The sequence below is a fragment of the Ammospiza nelsoni genome, chromosome 1, assembly GCF_027579445.1.
Source record: "Ammospiza nelsoni isolate bAmmNel1 chromosome 1, bAmmNel1.pri, whole genome shotgun sequence".
Classification (NCBI taxonomy): Eukaryota; Metazoa; Chordata; class Aves; order Passeriformes; family Passerellidae; genus Ammospiza; species Ammospiza nelsoni.
In genome coordinates, this window is record NC_080633.1 from 4772617 (window position 1) to 4798873 (window position 26257).

Genomic DNA, 26257 nt, shown 5'->3' on the forward strand with positions numbered 1-26257 from the left:
TAAAGCCCTGATCCTGTGTTTTATTTTCCTTATGAGCAACATTTTCCATTTTGGATGTGCAGATCGGTGGTGTGGAGTGGTCAGGAAATAGCAGCACTGGGCACAGAGGCAGGAGGATTAAATGAAGGGGTTATTTTGCAGCATTTTTAGTAAAAGCAAGTTTTGCTGGACTGTTCCTGGTCTTGGCCAACTGCAGTGACTTACAGGAAGGACTGGAGCAGGGATGTGGGGGATGGTGATCTTTCCCTTAAGTGTAAATGTTTGCAGTACAAACAGCTGAGCTGTTCATCAGGGCTTCCCAGGGGAGAGGGGAAAAACAATATTGGCATTTTTAGGGTGGGTTCTGGTGTGGACAAATGAGATGCATTGTGCCCTACAGGTTCTTATCAGCTTGGCTTTGTGAGCTCTGCTGTGGTCAGCTGGGCTTGGTGGCTGAGGAGAAAATTCAACAGAAACTACTTGGGACCTGTAATGATGTAGTTGAAACAAGAAAATAAACCAATTTTTTTTCAATGTCAAGACCCATTACTACCCAGAGACTTTCCCCTCCAGGTGGCTGGGTCTTGGCAGGAGGTTTTTGGCAGTGAGTGTCTCAAACACACTGGACCTTATTTTGGTTTTTTTTATTTTTTGTAGGGTGGAATTCCTTGTGTGTGTGGGGAGCCGTGGGGGGGGACTCAGGCCTTGGTTTCAGCTCCTGTGTCACTGGAGCACAGTTCTTCAGCAGAAAGGAGAATGTCCCTGCAGCACTGCAGAGTTATAGCAAGAGTACAAACCTGGGTGTTTGGTAGATTTTGATCTGGGAAAATCCTGTTGGGTCATGGATTTCACAGAATCCCAGAATGGTTTGGGTTGGAAGGGACATTAAAGATCATCCTGTTCCACCTCCCATGCCATGCAGGGACACCTTCCCCTAGACCAGGTTTCTCCAGGCCCCATCCAGCACTTCAGGGCCTTGGGCACTTCCAGGGATGGGGCATTCACTGCTTCCTTGGGCAGTCTTTTCCACTGTCTCCCTTGTCATGTTTTTCTGTGTCACCAGGAGAAATAAGATCTAAGACAGGCCCTAATGAAGCCAATAATGCAGCTGTTTGTCCTCATTCTGGTTATGTAGGAGCGGGAGAGGTGCCAGATATTTATCTTGCTTAGCAGCAGGCATGCCAGAGCATACAGAGCTTTCCTGCTGCAGCTTTGGGAGAGCAATTGAAATGCAGAATCTGTTTAGATTTGAGTAATTCATTGAATGTGCTGGGGCTGGGCAGAAGGAGCCAAGTGGGCTCTGCCCAAACTGATAGAGCTCAGCCAGTAGCCAGAAAAAAGCCTTTCAAATTGCTTGTGCTGTGGTATGGTACAGAACATAATACTTACTGCTGGTGCCAAAAGGGATTTTTAAAGCTCTTAGGATAAACAACACACCCAGCAGTGCAGGTGTGACTGTCTCAGGCTCTGCTTTTCTCAGTGCAGCTTTGCTGCACACAGCTGGGGGGGTGCTGGAGGCACCCAGAGGGTTTTCAGTTAGAAATTGTTGGTTTTGTACCCCTGTTTCCCTCAGTCTGAGTACAGCCCACGTGGCAGGGGCTTGTTGTGTGAACACCTGTGTGTGTGGGGTCAGTGCAGCCTCCTGAGCTGCAGAGGGGCACGGGCTGGGGTGCTGAGAGCAGCACAGGGAGCTGGAAGCAGCTCAAGAGGAGTGATGGTGGCTGTGGACTCCCTGGGCTTGGAGCTTGTTACCTGCTGGGAGATGAAGAGCAGCAGGAACTCAGCCTGGCTCTCTGAGTGCTTGGGTATTTCTGTAAGTATAGACTTGATGGGATCCAGCATTTATGAATCCTCATGCCTGGGGTTTCCCATCTGAGCTAAGTGCAGGAATGTGCTGGATCCATCATCTGCTCAGGGCTCATGGAGAAGCCCTCATCTGCTTCTGTGCCCTGAGCCACTGTGGGACCTTTGTGAATCCTCATCTGCTTCTCTGCCCTGAGCCAGAGACCTTTGTGAATCCCTCATCTGCTTCTCTGCCCTGAGCCAATGTGGGACCTTTGAGAATCCCTCATCTGCTTCTCTGCCCTGAGCTAAAGTGGGACCTTTGTGAATCCCTCATCTGCTTCTGTGCCCTGAGCCAGAGACCTTTGTGAATCCCTCATCTGCTTCTCTGCCCTGAGCCAATGTGGGACCTTTGTGAATCCCTCATCTGCTTCTGTGCCCTGAGCCAGTGTGGGACCTTTGTGAATCCTCATCTGCTTCCCTGCCCTGAGCTGAAGTGGGACCTTTGTGAATCCCTCATCTGCTTCTCTGTCGTGAGCCAAAGTGGGACCTCTGCTACTGAAAGTGATGGTGATAAAGCAAGGTTCCTGCCTCCCTAGGAGATGAAATGTGCTTCCTTTACCTCTGAGATCTCTCACCCCATCCCTGGCAGTGTCCAAGGCCAGTTTGGACAGAGCTTGCAGCAGTCTGGGATAGTGAAAGATGTCCCTGCCCATGGCAGGGTATGGAACCAGCTGATCTTTAAAGCCCCTTCCAACCCAAACCATTCTGTGCTGCTATGACATGTTTGATGTAAATGGTGAAAATCTGGCTGTTCATGCCAAGACAGAAGGATGCAAAGCACTGGGGATGGTATTGCATCATTATGCACTAAACACACAGCTCACCCTTGCCTCTGCATCAGTGCTGGAGGAAAGCAGCAGGGTTTTATTGCCAAACTGGGCAGAGACCAGCTGATCTGGAGTGTTCTGCATAAACAGCTTGGGCAGGAATGTAGGCTAAGAGAGGCTGCTTGGACAAGATGCAGAATTAGAATAATTCTTCTTGCCTCATGCCTGGATTCTCTCTTAAAATTAGCACAAAGGCACATGCTGACAAAGTAAGATGGGGAAGAGTTTCTGCCTTGTTAATGGGGTTAGTTGGAATTTTTTTACCTCCTTTTAGTCTGCCTTTGATAAGGTCAATATGTGGCCTTTGTTTGGGGATAACAGGAGTGGGGTTTGTAGAATGAATCAACATAGTTACAATTACCATCATTTTTGCTCCAGTAAGCAGCAAAAAATCACTGTACTGCTTTTGTTGCTTTTTTTCCCCCCCTCTAATATAATTTAGGAAACAGTTTATTTATAAGGTTTCTAAACTTGTAGTCCTGAAGACACTGGTTATTTAATATCCTTAGTTATTCATACTTGCTCATGCCTCCTCTGTGAAATAGCAAGTGGGCTGCTCTCAGTGCTGCAGGATTGTCAGGAGTTCAAGCATGGGCATTAAATCTTGTGCATTCCTTTAGTACAAAGTTTAGGATATTTCAAATAGGTCACAGGAGAGGCAGTTAAACATGTCTGCAGCTGTTCCAACCTGCAGCTGAATTGTCAGCGTGGTGGAGGCATCTGAGTGCTTGTTCAAGATATCAAAATGCTTTTTTAAAAATTCCCTCCTCCTAAAACTCATTTTAGAAAATAATTTTTCTTATTAGCTGAGTTTCTCAACGGGCAGTAAACTGTGGCTTTGTTCTAGAAAGGAATTGCTGGAAGTTCATCAAGTTTCACTGCTTTTATTTTTTGTCAAAACTGTAGTCACTTTATCATACAAAGCTTGCAGTTTCCTCTATCTTTTGTTTCATTCTTAATCTAGTTTTAGCTTTCTAAATATCATATTTCCAGGTGGGAATGTGCTGCTTTTAATGGTCTGGGAATGCTGAATGGATAAAATACTCATGACTCCAAAGTACAAGGTCAGAAGAGCTAGGGTTGAATATTTTCCAGCTTATTTCTTGGAATCAGTTGAAAACACAGTTAATATAAAATAAATAAAAAAAAAAGGAGTTTGAAAAGTGAAGGGAGAGATGCAGCACCAGGGCAATGTGAGATATTTTAGCAAATTATTAATGAGCCTTTGGAATGTGCTTCTGTGGGGGATTTTTCCTTACTTCTTTACTTAGTGGGTAACAATAGATGCTCTGTTACAGCTTCAATTTTTTGTCAGAGATACCTGGCAGAGCTGCTGTTCTGCAGGTGACACTTCAATTGAACTGAAAATCCACAGTGGTTGATATTGTAATTACTTTAGATCTAAAATAGTTACAGAAGATGTGTAGGTTTTACTGAAAACGTAAATTGATCAAAATCCTTTCCAGCTTCACTGGTGAGGGTGGATTCAACAGCTTGAAGAAGAAGGCAGCAAATAAAATTACATTTTTCTCTCTGTAATAGGCATTTGTATTACATGTCTATAAATATTATAATTATCTTTAAAAAAGAATTTATTAAGAGTAATCCAAGATAGGGTAAAATAAAAGCTAAAAGCTGGAGAAGAAATTACCTTGGCAACAATTTCTCCAAGTGAGATTTTGTCCCAGCAGATACACTCCAGTGTAACCCAGACCTCTTATTGAGAAATCCCTGCAACAAATAAGTTTATAATCAAAACCTGATGTTTTTATTTTGCTCCCAGAAGGGCTGGATTCAAGTAACCTGCTAAGTTATCCTTGCTGTATGGTGCCTGTAAATGGATTTTAAGAGCATTTTTAGTTGTTAGAAACAGCTGTTGCTTTCAGATTCTATTAATGACTGAAGCACAGATAATACAGTGATTCAGAGAAAGTTTCCTCTTCCAAGGGAGTGGGATTCCTCTTTATTCCTTTGTATCTGGGTTTCATAATACAGAGAAATCTGAGGAGGGGCATGGGGGAATGGGGAAATGACACCAAATAAATCTGCATCTCTGTTTAAATCAGTGTCTTTTCGAAGCTAAGCCACCTCTGTTTTTCTTCCAAAACACAAGGTAAATGTTTCATACATGGTCACACATTGTTCCCTGCTCCATTAAGAATCTTTTCAGAACTTACATGATATAAATGGCTTTGGTTCTGTAGAACATGTCACCAGAAGCAGCATCATTTTAGATGTGTATTTTCTCACAGGGTGAATGTTTTATGAGACCTGCACTCAATATCCACAAAATACCAGTGGGTTGGGAAAAATAAATGGGGCTTAGAAAGAGAAGTCAAAGGAAGTGCAGAAAAGATGTCCCAGTTTGATATTTTGCTATTAGGGATGTGTCTTTTGGGGAGCAAACTGTGGATGAGTGAATTTCCCTGGCAGGAATTAGACTTGTAGCCTGGCCCAAAAATATCCCCAGGAGAGTATGAAAAATTCATAAGGCAAAATGGAGAAACAAAACTTTTCTTTGCAGAGACCCTTAACATACTTTTGCAAGATGAATTTGTTAGAGAAAGAGCTGTTCCTAGGAAAGAGGGGAGAAAGCTTGCAAAAATAGACTAATGCTTTGGATTTGATGTCTTGCTGAAGTATTTGCTGCAAAAAGTACCATATAGAATGTTGCTGTCTCTATGGGAACATCTTTGGGCTATATTTAGGAAAATTAAATTAAGCTTATTCTCCTGAGATGAATTTGATAAGGTTTTGATAAGGCTTTGGTTGGAGGTGTAATGATATTTTTTGGGGGGAGAGAGTAGAGGAATTTCTTTGACCTTTGTGTTTGGTGAACCACTTGTCTTACACTTTTCAAGTCAAAAGAACTAAAACTGTCACTTCAATTTAAATCAACCTGAGTGTGGCAGGAGGCAGGAAGAAGCTCTGCTTAATTTCACAACCCCAGGCTCTGAATTTGGTCACTGGGGGGAAAGAAAACCCCATTAAAACCCTTATAAAGCCCAGTTTATTAAACTGAACCGATCTGATGAGGAAATGAGCTGGTTATAAGTCCCATATCCAGCAATGTTTTTTAGGTTTGGATCTCTCTTTGTCTTGAAAAATCAGTGATTGGGTAAAAGCTGTGTGGCTAGGTGAGGAGCACAGAAAAAAGAGGTTTTTGCAGCTCTTCAGTAACTTCACACTAATTTCATGGCATAATTTCTTCAGGAAAATGTGACCTGGGGCTGCAGAGGGTGTGTGTGTGTCCGTCCTTCTGTCCGTTCATACCTGTTCGCAATAAGGAAATACTCTCCCAAACAACCTAAAGAAAAATTTGTTTGTCCCTTTTCCTTGTTCAATCAGCATTGGTTCTAAGACTTTTTTTACTATTATGATGCTGCCAGCTGTGAGTTCCATTAATGTGTGGGCAGCAGTGACTGCCTGGGCTGTGTGACGGCTCCGGGTGCCGCCTGTTTCTCGCCTGTTCCTGCTTTTCCCCGGGTTTGAGCTGCTGGGGATGGAGCAAATTGTTCTCCCCTGCCTTTCCCAGCGTGTCCCACGTCAGCAGAGGCTGGAGCAGAGCGGATGCTGGACATATTTCTGCTCTACAAACACGTGCTTGTTTACATTCCCTTCCCTGCGTTCCCACTCGGATCCTCTCCCCATGCCAGAGGGGCTCAGCCCTGACTGACCAACGCTGAGATCCGGCCATTTTGACCCCGTGTGCTGCTCTTGTTCCCATTTGTTTGTTTCTCCTTTGTCTTCCTTCCCAAGTATTTAACAAATCAGTATTAAATATTTTCCAGAATATTTTTTTCAAACAAGCCAACCTTGGAGTGATTCGAGTTGAGATATGCAAACATCTGATCTGGTTGCTGTGCGTGGTTGATGGTGGAAAACAAACTTAAGTGCTGAGTAAAATGGAAATAAAACAATCCTTTTTATTGGAAGCTGCTGCTTATATTTGGCAAACCCTCCCCAAGAGAAAGCCTCTGCTGTGGGTGCAGCAGCTCAGGGAACCTCAGCAGTGCAGATTTTGCAGCTTTAAAGCTGCCAGGTCTTTGCTGATCCAGCTCCACCAAACCGTGACGTTACACCAACATTGCAAATAAATCGAATTCTTTTTATCAGCAGAAAAGGCTGGGTTGGATTCACAGGCCACATCTGCTGGTGAACTTTGTGCAGTGTATTTTTTCTCTCTCTCTTTTACTAGAAGAAAGGTTTGTTTGTTGGCTGCTCGGGGCGGGACAGGAATGTAATGCATGCACAGACTGTGCAGTATTTCCTGTTCAACTGCCGCTCCAAACCCCAGCGCTGGGAAAACATCCAGATCCAGCAGCTCCAACCTTGCTCAGGCTGCACAGAAACACCACAGAGGCCCAAATGCTTTGTTTTTCAGAAAAACTACCATTTTTAAAGGGAGCAGTCATGGTGTGCTGGTGCTGTAAATGGATCAGTGTGTGGCTGTTGCTTTGTAACGTTTATAAATTATTGGGCTGAGACAAAACACTTGAAGTGCTACAGGGACAGGGAAATGGCTCCATAATGCCCCTGCAGAAAGTTCTGTTTATTTTGTATCATAATACATCTCCCCAGCATTGCTTGCATACTTCATTTAGCTTGGTTTACCACCCAGTTACAAACCATGGCAATCCTGTGGCACTGCAGCGACTTTCTCATTATTTGCTGTGTTTTACTTGGCCCTTAAACTGCTTTAAGGCATCACTTTTACACTACATGAATTTCACTCCAGGAGTGAAAGATTTCAAGGCAAAAAGCTTGGAGTCAAATCACTTTTGCCAGCTAGCACTGAACTCCCGTGCTGCAAACCTGGCCTTGAGTGTAGTGTGAAAGGAGTGTAGTGTCAGATGAGTGACCCAAATTATTTCTTTTAATTTTCATCCTTTTTTTTTTTTTCTTAAATGGTTCTGGTCTTTTGTACATGTTTCAGACTGTCAGCTGATGATTGTGGGGCGTGGCTACTTATTTACTTACTTTATTTAATCATTTACTTATTTTCTTCAAGCATATGTGTATTTTGAGCACGTGTGTTCACAGGCTGCTCTGGGAGCTATGAAGTGCTATCACTCTTCTCAAAGAAAAGCAAATAGTAGGAAAAGATTTTATGTGTGCATTAAAAGTTGTTGTGTATCCTTGTAGCACCTTTTTTAGTGTGTCCAGTAGTTTTTCAGCCCTGTGTAAAAAGGAATTGTGCACAGGTAATGCTTGAAGGATGGGGCACATCCCTCCTGGCTGCTCCAAGCAGAGCACAGACAAGGCTGGATGGGCACATTCAGCTCCTTTTTAAGAACTGTTCAGGTGTTTATGTCAAAGGCACAGGTGCAGCAGCTCCCTGGTTCTTCTTGCTGAGGGATTTACTAGAGCTGAGCATCTCCTGGCTCCTCCTTTGTATCCTCATCCATCTTCTGATCCCAGTGGCTGTTTCAGTGGCAAGCAATACAGGCACAAGAATGAAAGTGCTGCTTGTTAATTAGCTCCTTCCTATATTACAGGAGCCCTACTTTTGAGTCCTTTGGAGATACAGATCTACATGTGCTGCTGCTCAGAATTGGAAGTGGTCTCAGTGTAGCCCTCTCAGCACTGGAGCAGGGGAGGAGGCAGCCAAAATCTGCCCTGTTTAATTTGAATTTGAAGGTATTTTGCTCAGAACATGGTTCAGCAGGTTAATTGGGTTCTTAAAGCAGTATTTAACTTTTGAGCTTCTCTCTGAAACGTGGATACCCCTGAAGCTGTGGATCTGCCTTCAGTCTTGGGGCTGAACAAATGCAGAGTTGGGCTCTGACAGATGAATTTATTTTTACATGATCTTGCCTAGTAGCAGCTCTCCTCACTCGTGGAATACTGCAAAAGATGTTTAAATCATGGCTTACATGAGAAGCTGACACAAATATGAAGGTTATACCATCATATATATGTGTCCAGCCAAACCACAGTATGAAGGCTGAAGTGCAGCAGCAGCTTTAAAAGGTTTTGGAATTTGCCTTGAGATCCATCAGGTTCTTGTGCTGTTTTGAGCCTTTTCATGGTTTCTTATCCCTCCTTGTCGTTTAAGAGGCTTCTGGGTGCAGTTGGTGTTTTGAACATTTACTGGCTGCATTTCATGAAGCATCAGAGCCCTTCCAGAGACAGCAGTGCTGAGTTCTCAGTCGTGTCTTTTAAAAGTGACTTCAGAGTTTCACTACCTTTGATCCTTAAAATATGAGCATCCAATAACCAACAGCAGATATTTAATCTACTCAGATTTGAGGGCTGTAATAAATCATTTATGTAGGGTGAAATAAGGGGAGTTTTTTAGCTTTAAGCTGCTGCAACAAAAACATTTCCAAAGCTTTGTTTGGTTAGGTAGAGTTCTTTTTTCTTCATACAGCTTTAGCTGAATTGATGGATGAATTGACATCCATCCTGATGATTTCTGTCCTAGGTATTATGTGAAATTTTATATTAGATGACTTTGGGAGGTATGGAAGTGAAACTGTAGTTTCTGATATCCACTGTTAGAGTTATTAATAGAAGGATAAGTTGTAGGAAAAGCAGTTCTTGTGTAGCTGTTTCATCCTGGCATACAGGTGCAACTCATAAACTTGTTTTCCAAAGCATCATGGAATCATTTACTAAGAGTAATACTCAGTTTTTTCCTAAAATTCCCTAAAAGCTCCTAAATCATGTTGACATTTTTTTGCAGATCCAAGGGCACTGACCTAAAGAAATTCTCTCAAAAATAAAAATGAGTTTCTTGGTCATTTTTCCCTCATGTCCTCACCTTCCTTATGTATTCAGGTTTTATTCTTTGCCCATCAGCTTCATCCAGAGCAAACTACTCATGGAATGCCTGGGAAACAGGTTGGTGGAGAGGGCGAGTCAAATGTTTTGGAAAGATTTTTTTATTTCACTAAACTAGTCTGGGATCTCTCCCTTCAAAGTAATAATTTCAGTGGAAAACCCAAAACCTTACTTTTAATTAATTGTGCTGCTGGGGGGAGAAAGATTGCCAGTTTCAGTTGAAATTAATGTAATTCTGGGGTATCACATGCTGAATTTCAGCAGAGCAATTTGCTTGGGCTTTACATGCTTGAAGGTTGAACCAGTTGTGGGTGGTTTCAGGTATGTGACAGTGCTTTTATTGCTTTTATTGCTGTTTTTGCTGCAAAGTTTACACAGGAGATGGAACCTTTCAATGATAAACTACAAATGGCATTTTAAAACCAAAGTTATGAGAGCATCACATGCAGATTTGGCACCAGGTGTTGTAAAACAATTCCTGTCCTGGTCACACCACAAAAAGAGGAGCTGTATCAGCAAGTTGATGATTTTCTATTTAACTGTTTCTATCTTGAGGCATGTGGGATATAAAATTTCTTTCTGAGAAAATCAGATACAGCCTCTTCAAAAGTTGGAGAAATTAGGCATTTCTAATCATGTTTAGGTTTTAAAATTGCTTTCTTTGAAGAAAGGCTTTGTTTAATATCACTTAATTCTGACTCCTCTTTCCATCCTGTGTTATAAACAAACGGGTGGTGAGAGCTCACCATACCCAGATGTTCCATTTTATTGCATTTACTGAGTTCATCTGTAAGCAGAGAAGTCTCCTCATTCCTCAGCTGATATTATTTGGAAGAACTGGATGTTGCATTCATTTAATTAGGACAGATTCAGCAGTAATTAGCTCGCTCCTGGCTGCAGAGGGTGGGCTCAGAGCCTGCCGCTCATCCCGAGGTGGCTCCTTGTGGTGCTGTGGCTGCACAAGAATCTGCTTTTGTCATTTCACACCACCACAGCAAAATCTGATGGGGGAAGCCCTCAAGTAAACTTTTTTAGAGTACAGTGCATGAGAGGAGAATCTTTTCCTTGGCTGTGTAACTTGTGCTGCTGCTGGTGGGAGAGCAGCACAGCCCTTCTGCCTCCTCTTTCCTGGGTATGAAAGGAGCTGGGAGAAGATGCTGTAGATTATTTCTGTCAGCACCTCTTGTATTAATTTCTGTTCTAACATTTGAGTTATTATACTGTGTGTGTTAAAACCTGGGGTTTGTTATGGCCTTTTTCTCCCTGTTCTCTTGGAAACCCCCCCAGTATGGCTCCATACCTCCCATTTAAGCTTATGTGATTGCAGTAATTTATTTTAAAAACTGCCTTTATCTTTTTCCTTGGGCCCCTCTCCTGCCTTAGCAGTGCTGTGGGGTTGTTAAGACTTGCCAGAAGACTTCCATAAGAACAATTTTGGGACTGTTCTTGGATTCCAGACAATTCAGGGATTAACATGCCCTCAGACCGTGGGTGGCACAGGGGTCCTAGATAGTGAAGCTTGTTTTTAGAAATATCATCTGGAAACTACAGGTGAGACCCTAAATTGGGGCCAGTCTGCACCAGAGTTACTTCCCTTCTAGATTGTGCTGTTTCTGACCCTGCTGTAAATAATATTTTACAAATTCAGGTAATTTGGCCAAGTATTTCACTAAAGGCTCTTGCAGACCCCCAGGAGTGAAGCAGTGCTGGATCTGTGCACTCTCCTCTTCAGTGTGGCCTTACACCACATGGAAAAGGAAATAAAGTGCTAAAAATGAGTGAGGGAGAAGGGTATGCATTTGTTGGTGCATGTAAATAGATGCGTGTGTTTATATGGGCATCTGTATTTAAAATTTAACTGGGAAAAGTTGTAGGAAGGCATCATGACTTTGAATGACTGGCCTCTAAAACAGCAGATGGAATTAAATGTAGATACACGTGACATTTTCTGCATGGAAAGATATGAGAATTCTTGATTTATATTTTCAGTGATGCCTGAAATCCCTTCTAATGAAGAGGTCTTGGTGTTATAATCAGATCTGAAAAATCACATTAGCCCAGTGCTCACTTGTTGTAAACCTCAAGTAAGATATTAAGCATTATTAGAGAAAAGCAAGAGAACAAAGCATTGTGTGGGTGTATAAATTCAAGGTGGAATTTCTTTCTTTCATCCTGGATATTGTGTGTGCTTCCTGCTTCAGAAATACCAATTAGGGCCTGCAGAAAGGTAAGAAACAAGGATGCTCAGAGTTCTGAAGCAGCTGAACTCTTGTTCATGAGATACTTTGGGCTCTAAAAGTTGGTGTTGGTGTGAAAAGTGATGGGACAAAGCCATGAAAAGGGAATTTGTTGAGGGTTTTTGCACACACACATTTGGTATGTTCAGGTCCTTGAAGTGCACTTGCAGTGAACCTGGGGTGGTGGGAGGGGAGAGCAGCTCCAGCTCACCCTGATCCTTCCTCAGCCCTCCTGCAGGCACCTGCTGCTCTCAGCCTTCTCTGCTTCCACAGATAACACATTTTCATGCTCTGGGGTTGCTCTGCCTGGGTTTTTTTGGGCCATGGTGTTGACGTGTTCCATGTGCAGGGTTTGAGAAGGAAAACGTCACTGAGGTGTCCTCGGTGCTCACAGTGCTGGGGTAGTGGTGGTTCACAGTGTCTGGGGAGGAAATCAGCTCCAGAAACTGAGCTTGTGACTTCTGACAGATGGAGGAGGGAGAAAAGAAAATCTTAATTCTGTTTTTTTAAACTCCATATGCTGCTCAGACCTGCAGTTTGGATAACTCAGTTCACCCTTCCATTATTGTCAGTATCTGCTCTCACCTATGAACTTTTTAAGGAATGCCAAGTTTTCTCCTCACCTGTTTTTTCTCTTCTCTTTTTCTCTTGCTCCAGAATGCCTAAATTTATGTTGGTAATTCAACATCAGTGCTTCTTTGCACCTTTGTAGTTGTTATATTTATGCTGTCACTGCTTCAAGGAGAAGAAATCCAGTCAGCAGCACACAGATTGCAGGTGGCTCAGGGTAACTGAGGAGGGAGGAACTATTTTCCATGATGCACAACACTGTCAGAGTAGCTAAAAATGAGATATGGGTGCAAACATTTTCTGTGTGTGCAGTACTTGTATTTTAATGTAACACAGCACATAAAACCTGAAAACTTCTTTTCCTTGCTGCATCCAAAATTATCATTTGTTAAGTCACTGTAAAGCTTCTATAATAGCTTATTAAATAACATTTAAATTAGTGCAAAGACCTGTTTGAAACAGCACTGTGTTATGAATGGCAGAATTGTCAAGACTAAAAACCAAAATGAAGGATTTTATTCCTAGTAAAATGTTTCACTAAGTGAAGGGAGTGGCCAGATTTCAAATGTATGATTCTATCCAAGTATTCTTAGAAGGTTTGGACCAATCAGCATTTTTTGTCTAGAGATTTTTGAATGTTTATTTAAACAATTTACTGTCTCTTTCTATAGTAAGTAGACATGATACAAGTATTAGTTCTGGAGTGGTTTTGGTGTTCCCATTGATCTGTTGTGAGTTAGGAATTTAAGCACCCTGCTGTAATTGATACCTGCACTCAAATGAGATAATTTGCCCTCATATTTTTAAGCAGAGGCTGAAAACAAAGCAGAAATTATTAGCAAGGTTTCTGTGGCAGTAGCTGTAGGCAGCAGGACACAGAGCATTGTTCCTCCTGTTCTAATTTCAGCATATTTCAATTTTTAATGGCGGAAAGGAGTTCTCCTTGCCAGGATTATATTGCACCTACCTTGCTTGTGCTGCAATACCATTTTCTCTGAGTGCTTTGAAAATGTCCTTCCCAACTGCCCAGGTATCCTTTGGGCATTTCTAAACCAGTGTTGTTGTTGCAAACAGAATATGACATTTTGAGAATTGGAGAATTAGCCTTTGACTGTAACTTGTAGCACCGGTGGCCAGAGTTCTGTGGGATCTCAGCACCTCAGGACTGAGGTACAGAGGCACCAAGACCACCCTTGGGGGGCTCAGGAGTCCTGGAATGTTGCCAGAAGTGTCTGGTGGCTGGACTTTGATCCCACACAGGAGACGACACCTGTATGAGGATGGGAGGATTTCACTGGGTGAATGGTGAAGGGATAAGTTAATTAGAGTGTAAGACACAGGGTTTAGGATTTTGGTACAGGGGGGTCTAAAGAAGTAAGATGGAGGAATTGGGGCGTGTCCTGTTCTTCTTCTTCTTCTTCTTGGCCTCCATCTTCTGTGGTGATGTTGGCACTTTGGGATTGGTTATTACTAAAAGTGCACTGGTTAATAAGGGTAAAAGGTATTGGGGAAAATTGATAAATATTGTACACGTAACTTGGAGTATAAAGATAGGTGACCGCCCCGGGGGCTCTCAGTGCGCTCATGGCTGGCTGCTGTGCAGACCTCTGTCGGGCCGAGAGAAAATCTTTTAGATAAACAATTAATAAACACCGAGACCGAGAAAAAACCTGAAGCCTCTTCTCGTCCTTTGAAGCGCGGGTTGTCCAAGGCCACCCCGGGCCTTTCCAGTCACCCAAACAGACAAAACCCGGCAGAGTTCTTCATGTGTTTTCTGTTTAACTGGAATATTGATAAGTGGTGCTGGGTTGGTTTCAATTTACAGATGTTTTTTAAAGTAATGAAACACTTCCTTAAGCACACAAATCTCTGCACAGTTCTGACTTCATCCTGTTATCAGAGCACTTTTGGAATTGGTGAGAGTCTGTAAAACCCATTTAGTTTTTTATATTGGTACGCTTTGCTCTTATAGCAATTAATGACTGAACCTGGGCAGTGCTCACTGCCCTGAAGTGGAAAAGTATTTTGGCAAATATGGAAATGATGGCACTTATTAAAAATTTCACCTACCCTCTAATTTTTGGATGGGGAGGGGGTTGATTTCCTACCCAAAGCAGGAAAGAAATACTTCTAAATAAGCATTATCTACAAGCATGATAATAGATCATTAAAACATTTGGTGAACAAATCAAGTATTATTTAAAACATCCTAAAAATTTTCTCCAACTCTTTTATTTTAATGTGTATTCAGGAGGTTTTTTTTCCTTAGGGGAATCCCTAGATGTCTTAGGTGCATTTCTTTTCTCTCAACTATTGCTTTCAACTACAGTATTCATTCTTTAAAGATGCTACACTTGCTTTCATTCAGCTGCATGTAATTTTTTACCACTTAAGGGTTATTTTCATCCTGGTAGACCAGTAAGTAAGTTGAAAGTCAAGGCCAGGGCTCCTGTTTCTTCAGAACCACCCTTGTTGTTGTAGCCTCTGTGTTGTGTCTTCTGTCCTCCAGCAATGCTGTCAAAAAGAGGAAACTCAGAAGCATCTCAGAGATTTTCCTGACCCTTACAGGACTTGTAAATGTTCCACCCATGATGGTGTAGTTGTGTAGAAACACTACAGGAGGCATTTAGTGCATCTCTGCTTTTTAGATCTCTTTGCTTCCTCTGTCCAGAGATGGATTTTGGCAGTGAGTTATTTTGTGTAATTGCAGTATCCACCTTGGATGTTACTGGGAAAACTCTTTGTGTTGTCTCAGTGTGATTATGCAGAGTTCCAGGATGTCACAGTACGAGTCTGGCAAGGGAAAAATGTGTTAAAAAAGAAGAAGAGCAGTCTCAATCTGCTGGGAAATCTCAGTAATCTTAAGACTTGAGAAAGATTTCTGTGTATAGAAACCTTACATCTTCAATTACAACAATTGAATATTACAATTCAGTTGTAATCTGGAAAACCAAATCTGTACCACATGAATTTATTTTTCTGCTTTGTGATTTTTTCCCCCATTGTCCCAGTGTAATGACTGGAAAATCTCAGTAGTCTTCAGACTTGATAAAGATTTCTGTGTATAGAAACCTTACATCTTCAATTACAACAATTGAATCTTACAATTCAGTTGTTGTAATCTGGAAAGCCAGATGTGTACCACGTGAATTTATTTTTCTGCTGTGTGGAGGTTTTTTTCCCATTGTCCCAATGTAATGACTGGAAAATCTCAGTAATCTTTAAACTTGATAAATATTTCTGTGTATAGAAACCTTGCATCTTCAATTCAGTTGCTGTAATCTGGACAACCGGATCTGTACCACATGAATTTATTTTTCTGCTATGTGGGGCTTTTTTTCCCAATATCCCAGTGTAATATCTGGAAAATCTCAGTAATCCTAAGACTTGATAAAGATTTCTGGGTATAGAAACCCTACATCTTCAATTCAGTTGTTGTGATCTGGAAAACCAGGTCTGTACCACCTGAATTTATTTTTCTGTTGTGTGATTTTTTTCCCCCATTGTCCCAATATAATGACTGGAAAATCTCAGTAATCTTAAGACTTGATAAATATTTCTGGGTATAGCAACCTTACATCTTCAATTCAGTTGTTGTGATCTGGAAAACCAGATCTGTACCACATGAATTTATTTTTCCCCTGCGTGATTTTTCGCCCTATTATCCCAATATAATGACTGGAAAACCTCAGTAATCCTAAGACTTGATAAAGATTTCTGTGTATAGAAACCTTACCTCTTCCATTCAGTTGTTGTGATCTGGAAAACCAGGTCTGTACCACATGAATTTATTTTTCTGTTGTGTTTTTTCCCCCCAGTGTCCCAATGTAATATCAGCTTGAAGAAGCAGAGGAGTCGAAGTATCTTTAGCACCTTATTCTGCTGCTTTCGTGACTACAATGTTGAGCCACCATCCACCAACAGCACCAGTGCTCTGCCTCCTTTGGTGGAGGAGAATGGAGGACTTCAGAAGGTCAGGATTTTGTCTTATTTTGCTGTCATGTGGGTGGTTTGTAAGCAAGGATTAATTCTGCTTCCAAAGGTTTGTCCTGACAGATTTCCCTTGTGAGATACAGGAAAAAAAATTGCTGGTTTGATGGTGGATTGCTAATACTGTCTATTCATCTGTGATATAAAATTAATATTTTTGTCGTGGGTGTTGGCACTTTACTTTCTGTAAACAACCAACATTTAAAACCTGAGTAAGACACTAAAAAAATGGAGACTTCTCGTAAAATTTCAACTGCTGAGTTGTCCCCAGCTTTGGTTCCTTTTTCTGATTAAAGGAAAGTTAAAATGTGTTCCACTGCAACATAGTGGAACCTTCTGAACATCATTTTAAAGGGTTTTCAGTGACATAAAAACAAATCAAAAGGACCATAATTATTTAGACCTTTTTTTCCTAAGTAGTCCACTTACATTCAGTACATGCTGAGGCCAGGGCTAGCAGCTTTTGGCCTTATTTTCCCAAGTTACTAAGTTGTGTTTAATGAGTTAAATGAATGGATGGGGATTTTAGATGCAAATACAGATAGAATACAAACAGTGCAACACACATTTCTTCTTTATAAATCTGATAACACTGAGAGCATTTGTGCTATGGTCTGAAGAATTTCAGTTCAATCTGGCAAATAATGCCAAGTTTTCCATGCAATTTCCAGGACTCTGAGATTGCAAATCCAGGTGAATCCATGGTGGAGAATTATGGCAGAAATGGAGATGTCTCTGAGTTTTTTATCCTTCTGCTTTTCACACAGTTTTTCATGTCTGATGCAGCTGATTCCTTCCTTCCCTTGTCCAGTCCATTTTATTCTGGTTTGAATTCTGCTGGTTGTGTTTGAATTCTGAAAAGTTCAGGGGAAAGAACAAGGAACTCTTTGGTGGGAGAGAGGGAGGGAGAGCAGATGAAAGTGATGGAGATTTCTGTGTGGAGGTAAAGCCTGAACTGTACCAGTTCCTGCTGAAACTGCTCTCACAGAGGTAAAATGCCCTGAAAATCCTGCCAAGAGGAGGGATTGTACATGTATTTTTAGACTTCTCCTGCTAGCCAAGGTACATTTGGAGTGAAAGGAGGGAAATCTAGCCTGGATGTGCTGAAGGGAAAGCTGAGGAGTGTGTAACATGTATGCACACATTCATCTGAGGGGAAAAAAAAAGGGATGGGAAGCTACTAAAATTTCCTTTCCACTATGCTGGGGAATTGAAAGCAAAAAGAATTGAGGCTACTGGCAAAACTACAGCTGAGAGAAAATGGGACTTCAGTAGAAACTAAAACATAAAAGCAAGTTTGTTTTTTCTGTAGAATAACGTGAATCAGAATGGTCTGGAGTCAGTAGTGTCCAGATTGCATTTTGCAAAACAATTACTTTCTAAATATGTCCTATGCCTTGAGAGGTTGCATGGGTGTCCACACAAGTTTTCATTCTCACTCTGTGCTGCCTCACTGAGCAGTTCTGGAGCTGTACAATACTTGTACACAAGGCCAGGACAAAATCACAGCATTCCTAAAATGACCAGATCAAAATGTGCAAGACAAAATATAATTCAAAGAATATATTGAAGAGAATTTAATTGAAGAGTACTTTCTTCAACTGAATGAAAGGCACTCAGATACTCATATCTTTTTAGAAGAAATCAGTATAGCTCAACTTTCAGGTGGTTCTTCAGGTAAAAAGTCAGTGACATTGCTATTTTAGATGCTGTATTAAAGATTAATCTCTATATATGTTTATACTGTTTTTATTTTGAGTGCTAACACAGTGTAAGTAGGAAAATCCTCTAAGGAAATCAAAAGAGCACTGAAGACTTTTGAATATGTTTGAATATTGTTACACTGTTGGACTGGTGATTTTTACCAGGAGAGCTGTTTCAGAGCTGTGCAGGCTGCTTGAATTTGGTGGAGTTACACTGAGCATCTTGTCTAGATTCAGAAATAAGAAAAGTGGGGGAGGCACCACTGGGCCTTGGATTCTAAATTGGTGAAATGAAATGTCCAGGAATGACAAAATTGCCTCTCAGGAAAGAAAATGAAACCTGACAACCCACTGCTTAAATTCCTCTGCTGTTTCATTAAATCTCTTTTTTTTTGCATTAGTTTCACTGCCAGGTAGGAATTGTTGAAATTCTGTTAAGCTGCTGCTCACATGGTCACTTGGTTATATCTGCTCTCTCTTCTGTGTGTTATTAATTATTTATCACATCACTGTTCACTTCTGGCTGGCCCCAGTCAGTTCATGTGTTGTGACCCTTTCTTTAAAAAATGGACAAGGAAAATTGCACAATAATGTCAAGCACTTACCACTAGAAATGAGTGCAAAATGGCTTGGAGGTACTTCCCTCATGTCTTTGCTGTTCAGTGGAGTTGGTACATGAAAACTGATGGTAAAGACTTCAGAGGAAGGGAAGAATGGGGGAAACTTCTGCTGGTTTCACTGGAATTCAGAGTTCTCTGTTGCTTCTGGCACATTCTGAAGCTGATGTGATAAGCCAACTTTCTTCTAATTAGGAATCTTGATTTTTTTTAAATGCTGCCCTGTTCAAAAGGAGGGAAAGTGGGGGAGAAGGATATTTTATAAAGTAGTTGAAAACACAGCCCTGAAATTTTGTTCAGAATAATTGTGATGTGTGAGACAATTCTTATTTGGCTCTAGGAGAAAAAATGAAATCAGTGCTTCAGATTAATCAGGGCTTCATGATGTGACTTGATGGTGCTTGACATGTCAAGTGTCTGTCACTTCTTCATGGGGTTGGAAGAAACACCAAATTGAGCAAGGTTTTGATTAAACAGTTACTTTCAGTGCTGAATTCTATTCTCTAAGTGGGGAAAAAAAGCCCAAAAACTTCTTCAAAGTATTGAGTTCTCTTTTAAACCTTCTACTCACAGAGCAGCTGCTTGTTCAAGTGTGACTCTAATACTGGTAATGAATGGTCCATTCCGTCTCTGAAGTTTCAATACAACATTTTTTTCAATAATAACTTGTATTTACTGAAACTGTGGCATATTTGTTTTCCTTCAAATGCAGCAGCTCTCCAGCAGAGCAGAAGATGCACTGTGAGAGGTGATATCTGGGTATATCAGCCTGCCTGCAGCTCAGATGCTGAGCCAGATGTGTCACTGGGAACACAAAATATTCAACCTCATGAACTCCTTTATAATATTTTCCTGCCCCTTCTGCTTCTGCATCAGGCAGCTCCCCAACACCTTCCAGCCACTGGTTTGTTTTGTTTTATTTTTCTTCAGAGTGTTGGGAGAGAGAAAACAAAACTTATGTTTTGTTTTCTTTGAGATAAATTCAAATCTCAGTTTCCATTCTTCAGTTAGCAACTTGACTCAGTTTTTGTATTTTCTGCATATAAGTTTTTTCTTCTGGGTAAGTTTGTTACTTGAGTTTTGAGGTGTTTGTGGATACAGATTTCATTTATTCAGACTTGAAGGGAGAGGGAGTCCACATAGACAAAGGTGAGAAAAGCAAGATACAAACTCTTTTTTTCCCTTTGCTTTCAGTCCTGGTGGGTGAGGGAGCCCTCACATGTCTGTGGGCACTTTCCATTTCACCCCCAGCCCACTTCCACTGGAGTCAACCTTGCTTTTGTTTCACAGCAAGATCCAGATCAGGCAGATGGCTCCAGTTAATGAGGTGAAACATGAATGAGGAAAGGGATTTTTACACTTGCTGGGTTAGAGGAGAAGCTCTTGATCCACATGCACCAGGGAAGAAGACAGAACTAAGAGGAGGATTTTTCTGGGGGCAGCAGCTGCTCCCTCTGCTTTTCCTGTCACTGAATTTCCACCTCACTCCAAAAGCTGTGGCTCCTCCTCCCCACTGCATGATGCCATCACCTCCCAGGTGAATTCCTGTCACTGAATTTCCACCTCACTCCAAAAGCTGTGGCTCCTTCTCCCCACTGCATGCTGCCATCATCTCCCAGGTGATGTTGGCGAGCTGTGTAGATGCTCTGTGGTCGTGTCTCCAACACTCTCCTCTGCTTCAGGGATCTCTGTTTATAGCACAGCACAGGGAAAAGGATCTTCTCTCAGTCCCTCATGAATGTAGCCCAGCAAAATGAGGAAACAGCTTGGAGGGAGCACGTTCTTGAGGTCACAGTAGCATCTGCTTCATGCTGGAGACCTCGAGGAGCAGCAGGAGTGTGGGCTCTGTGTTGGGGACATCATTAATGACAGGATGCTGAGCAGAGGTGGGAATCCCTCTCCATAAATCATTGTGCTTTGTCTCCTGCTTACCCTTGGCTGATCAGAGCAGGAAAATTCCACGTGTTTGGTTCTGTTGGTCACCATCAAGATGTGGTGTGGAAGGTGTTCAGAAAACAAGATCTCCTCTCCGTACCTATTCAAAGATTCCCAGAATGACCAGGTTGGAGGAGACCTTCAAGACCATCGAATCCAGCCCAGCCCCAACAGCTCAACCAAACCCTGGCACCCAGTGCCACATCCAGGCTTTGTTAAACACACCCAGGGATGGGGACTGCACCACCTCCCCGGGCAGCCATTCCAGAACTTTATCACTCTTTTATCATTTTTTCCTGCTATCCAACCTGTATTTCCCTTGGTGCAGCTCGAGGCTGTGTGCTCTGGCTGTGTCAGTGCTGCTGCAGACAGAGCCCAGCCCCAGCTGAGCACAGGCACCTTTCAGGAGCTGCACAGAGTGATGGGGTTCCTCTCTTTGCCCACTCATTCTGACCTTCTTTATTAAGAGACAGCTTGAGAGTTTGTCAAATCACTTAAGTGTCAAATAATAACTGTACTACTGTTGTAAAAGAACCTGTCATGGTCTAGAGCAAGCCTTGTGCTAAAGAAACTAATAGGATGAATCTGTTACATTGGTCAGCTTCTTCTCTAAAGTGAAAATAGCTCCTTATCTTTCAATACAGACTCTGAAAAAAAGCAAAATATTGTGGCCTGTCACTTGTTGCTCATCGAGGCCACACATGACCATAGGCAGTGTAAGTGAGGAACACAGTGCTGGAAATTGTTATTTCAAACTAAAAATTATGCAGCTAAAGGAAAAGAATGGATTTATCGTTCCATCTGTATATAGCATGGAAAAAATAAAACCCATTAAAAAAACCCTGTATTCAATGGCTGGGGACAAATCAGTTCCTGGGTTGTCTTAGGGACACAATAGGGAAATTTTGGCATTCTAGGAACAGCTTTGTTCTGTTACCAACATCAGCAGCTCGTGGAAAGCCTTCAACAAATGCAGTCATCTGTCATCTTTCAAACTCTGCTGTTTGACCCATTTCCCTTCCTGTTCCAAGGCACTAGGAAATGAGGCAGGAGCTTGTAAGAAGTTTCCCAGAGCAGGCTTGTTTTTAAGAAGCATTTGCCTGTTCATGAACACTTTTGCTTTCCCAGCAGACTCTTGCACTTCTTTCTGCTTGTTTTTCCTGTTCTCATCTCTCTTACTACTGTTTTGATTTTTGCATAGGTATTCCCAGGGTTCCTCTTAAGAAATTTGCTTGTTTCCCCCTTTTTTTTTTTTTTTTTTAATTTAAGAAATTCTTTGAGAGAAATTCGGCAAACAGTAATGCAACTTTGGTTTTAGGTTCCCATGAAAGTCAGTTCCACTAACAGGACATTAATATATTGAATTGTCTTTTTTTTTTCCTATTCTTATTGCTGTTACCCTGAGGAAAACTTGTATTCTCACCAACTTTTTTGTGTGTGTTTTTTCTAGAAATCAGGTACTTTTTTACTAGTGCCAAGTTTTTGATAGTTCATGGTAGTTGTTCCTTCAGCTTCTCAGGATTTTGGGCAAACTTCAGTAAAAAAATTTCTGCTGAGCAACACTAAAAAAGAGCACTTTAAAAATAATAAAGAATTATTTCTGTTTGTCAGTGATGTGTCAACACTGGTAGACTTGAAAACAAATAAGCAGGAGGTTTCTTCAGCTGGAAAAGGCTGTTCTAGAATTGAAAACAGCCCTTGCAATATTTCTCTGCTGGAGATCAGAGCCTGTGTTGCCCAAATATTAAAGAATAAAACCAAACCCAAGCAACATCTATGCTAGAAGGATCAGCTTCCTTTTCTTTATGTGCTGTGCCCACCAGAAAATAAAGTTGGTTTTGAAGGATTACATCAGAAAATAGAATTCTGGCTTCAGAAATCTCTTAGATATTGGAGTGAGAGTTTGAGAAAATAGAATTCTAGCTTAAAAAGTGTCTTATATATTTGAGTGAGAGTTTGAGTGAGAATTGCCCATTTGAGCCAGGCTTTGTCCATTTTGGAGCTGTCCTTGTTTCTGCATGTCCAAGGATGAGAAGGAAGGATCAGGTTGGCCAAGAATTTCCTGCCTTCTCCCAAGGGTGGTGCAAAAGTGAGACCATGGGAGCAGCACTGGCACTGCTGGATGGAAAAAATGGAATTCCTTGGGTTAATTTAACATCATCATGTCCTTCTCAGACATTCTGCTGTTGCCTGAGTGAAAATGCTGATTTTTAAGTCAGTTGTCTCAAATGAAGGTGGGTTCAAGGAGTGGGGTTCTGCCAGGCTCTGGCTCAGCCTCTTGCTGCAGTGCAATTTGACAAATACACCCATTAGTAGATCTTAAAGCTGAAAAGGTTCCAGTAAATACAGGTACTTTCTTATTGTCATCTCTTATTAATCATAGCATGGGTTTTATCAGTCCAGTCTCCTAAAAATCATAAATGCCAGTGTACTAACAGATCATTTCAGCAACTAAAATGCAAAATCCTATTTTTATTTTTTTTTACCCTGGTTTCTTGAATACTTGGAACTTTTGGTTTAAAATGTTTGAGTGCTACATTTACTGCTCCAGACCTTTGTTCTACCCTTTAAAAGCCATTACCCTTACAGTGATTTTTTTTTCTTTTTCCCCAGGGTGACCAGATGCAGGTCATGCCTATACCAAGTGTATGTATTTTTATCCCTTTTTCTTTTAATAATTTTCATGACTTTTGCTTTGATTCATTTTATGTTGCAGTCTAACAGGTCTGTTTTGTGTTGCATGTTAACAAAAGGATTTTATGTTCTGTCTGTAATGTTGTATCCCCAGAGGTGGAGTGAACTGCATGTCTTCTACAGGGACTGAAAGAAGAGTTTGGGTTTTATCTGGGTTTCTTCTGGATTTTTAGCATGTTGAAAACACATGAGGTAGTCTGAAAATTATTTATTTTAATAGAGGCAAAAGGTGATTCATCATCATTATGTGAGACACAATTACAAAAACCTTTTCCTCTCATTTTCCTCTATATTCCAGTTGAAAAGAACAGTTGGAAACTGCATAATTTATTTGAAATAAGTCACATTAAGAAAACAGAGCACACTGACTTGCTCATCCCTGCACTTGTTTGAGATGATGCTCTTGGTATCAGCTGCTGCTTTATGAGCCTCAATATTTCTGTTTATCTTCCCCGGATTAAACTTGGAATGCCGTTTGGCATCTGAATTATTTTTCAAAGCTAAATAAAAGGAAGAAAAAAACCCGAGTCCTTCAAACTGAAGCTTTTAATTTAATTAGTTTTAACCGTTTTTGGTCAAAAAGCTGCTGGTTTTTTTACAAGGATGAAGGCTTAGGCTTTGTAAAGCTGAAAACACTTTTTTTTTTCCTGATCTCCTTTGCTGTTTACAATACTTCATCATTGCAGAGTTTCCCTGCAAGCAGCAGTGCTGATGTGTGGAGATAATGACCCAACCCTCTTGTTTGAGATATTTGGTAGCTTTTAAAGACCTGGATATTCCCCAAGATGCCATTCTTTATCTTCTTTCCCTTCCTTCTCACGTAGCCCAGCATTCCAAATCCTCCTGTAGGAACCCCCCTGTCTGTGCTGCAGTGCACCAGTGCCAGGGACTGGGCACATCTTCCCTCTTCCAACAGCTTTCCTTGGGGTTGGGAACTGTTGGAAATTCCTCTTTATTGCTTACCTGTGATTTCTGGTGTGGCTCATGCATGCTGTGTATGCAGGCAGGCATGGACATGCATGTGATTTGTATTTCTGCAAGTCTAGGAATAGAAAAACCTCAAATGTAAATCAGAAAATGCTGATTTCCAAACTACTTTTCTTTTTTACATACCTGCCAAATTCTGTTAGGTGGCTGTAGCTGCTCCACTAGGAATTATTTGAACATGAAACATGTTCTGGCTGTGCTCTGACCTGGAATAAAACCTTTCCCAAGAGTGACTGTAGCTACTAACAGAATAAGAATTCAAAGAGAACAAAATTTTGGAAGGATTAATAAGTAGAGCTCTGACAGGTACAGAAATTAAATCAGATGCTTTGCTAGAACATTGTCTTTGCAGTGTTAAAGCAGTATTAGATTTGGGCAGTGGTACAAAAATGAATGATTCAAGAAGGGACATCTTTTTTTTCCCCTGCTTTTTTTATTATTTTTTTTAAGCTCAGCTGTAATTTTGCAGACACATTCCCAGCACTAACCAGGCAGTAAAATCAACTTATCCCTGCAGCCATGCTGTGGAGTTCTGAGCAAGCAGGTGACTTTAAACCCTCCTTCCCCTTCTCCAGTGCCATCTGATGCTTGTCCCTGCAGCAGGACAGGGCGGTGTTGTCAGGCAGCCATGGCCCTCGGGCACTCTGTGACATTTGCTGCCAGGATCAAAGAGCTGCTGCCTCTCAGGAGCCAGCCAGCAGCTAAATAAAGGCACAAGGGAGCTGCACATGCAGGGAGTGCAGGGAAGGAAAATGCAGGCTCGTGTTAGGAAAAACACCTAAAATTGAAGTGTTGGTCTTAGGAGGGGTGTTGGTCCAAGACAGCTCTAATGTTGTGTTTCAGACCCATTAAGGCAGAAATTGTTGATTTTCTGCTACCTAGGGATGAGAAGTGAGGCTGTGTGAGCTGCCTCTTGTACAAACCAGGAGAAAAATCTTCTGAGCAGACACAGAGCTTGGCCACAATTCAGTGGACATTTCCATGTTACAGGACATTCACATTTACTGGTTGCAAATGTCATCAGTTCAAGTGTTCAGAGATTTCCTGAGTGGCTCTAAAAAGAGCTCTGCCCACTCCCCCCTTTCAAATTGAAGCCTCCAGTCAAAATATGAGGATTTCTGGAGCTTTGTTGTGCTTTTTATTGTGTATTAAACCTGGCAGTGTGCTGAGGTCACCTGTTTGAAAGCTTCCATTGCTTGATGTGCAGTTTGCATTGCTTTTATTTGCATTTATGTGTGCAGTTCAGTGAAATGGATCTTCTGCTCAATCAGATTTGTCCTGCGTTAATTGACCTGAATTGAAAAGTTTGACTTAATGTGAATTTTTGCTTGGTTATTGATGAAGATGACTGCTAAACAAAAAATATTCCAGTTTAAAGTTAGGTTCTTCAGAAATTAGAAACAGCATTGCTTTGGAGTTTTTTAAATATGAACTTTGTAACTCATGTTTTGAAACTGTTTCCAGTTAAGGCATAGGCTAAACAGCAGCATAATTATTTTCCTTATACTGCAAAATTAATTATTCTTAGAGCTGAAATAAATACAAAATTTTTAAAAAGGCAAACCCTAAACATCCCCAGCTGACACATTTTGATAGACCTGATGACAAATGCAAATATAGCTCAGGATGCCTGTGTTTTCATGGATTTTATTCAGCTTTGTTTGGAAATGATATGGTAGAGAAATCATAAAATCATACAGTGGTTTAGGTTGGAAGGAACTTCAAAAGATTATTTTCTTCCAACCCCCAAATCAAAGTAGACCCATAGCAGCTTCACTAATTTATATTCTTTTGAATGAAGATGGAATTCTTTTGAATGTAGATGGAAATACAAAGCCATGCTTATGCAACAAATTAAATGAGATATTGTCAAACTTCAGCTCTTAAATGAGTTGGAGTGTCCACTTTTGTTCAGCTTAAAATTCCACTGTTAAGGAGTGGTATCAGAATTATCCCTCAGAATCCCTGCAGGAGTTAAATCTTAGCGCAGGGATATTGGGGTTTTTTCCATTTGTCCTCACCTACATTAGCTAAATCCTTATTATAACTTGTTCTAGCAGAAATTTTGGGAGCTGCCTGCTCCACAA

The 26257-nt window shown here is 41.2% G+C and overlaps 1 protein-coding gene across 3 annotated transcripts in view; it reads left to right on the forward strand.

Annotated features, from left to right (window-relative positions):
* CTDSPL (CTD small phosphatase like) overlaps positions 1-26257 on the forward strand; it is an 83934-nt gene that overhangs the window by 32394 nt on the left and 25283 nt on the right. For 2 of the 3 annotated variants that reach the window (XM_059494056.1, XM_059494064.1), the window contains exons 2-3: positions 16063-16217; positions 23103-23135. In XM_059494056.1, the coding sequence (XP_059350039.1) occupies positions 16063-16217; positions 23103-23135 (188 nt within the window). The remainder of the gene's footprint in view (positions 1-16062; positions 16218-23102; positions 23136-26257) is intronic. The other variant, XM_059494073.1, reaches the window with a different exon arrangement.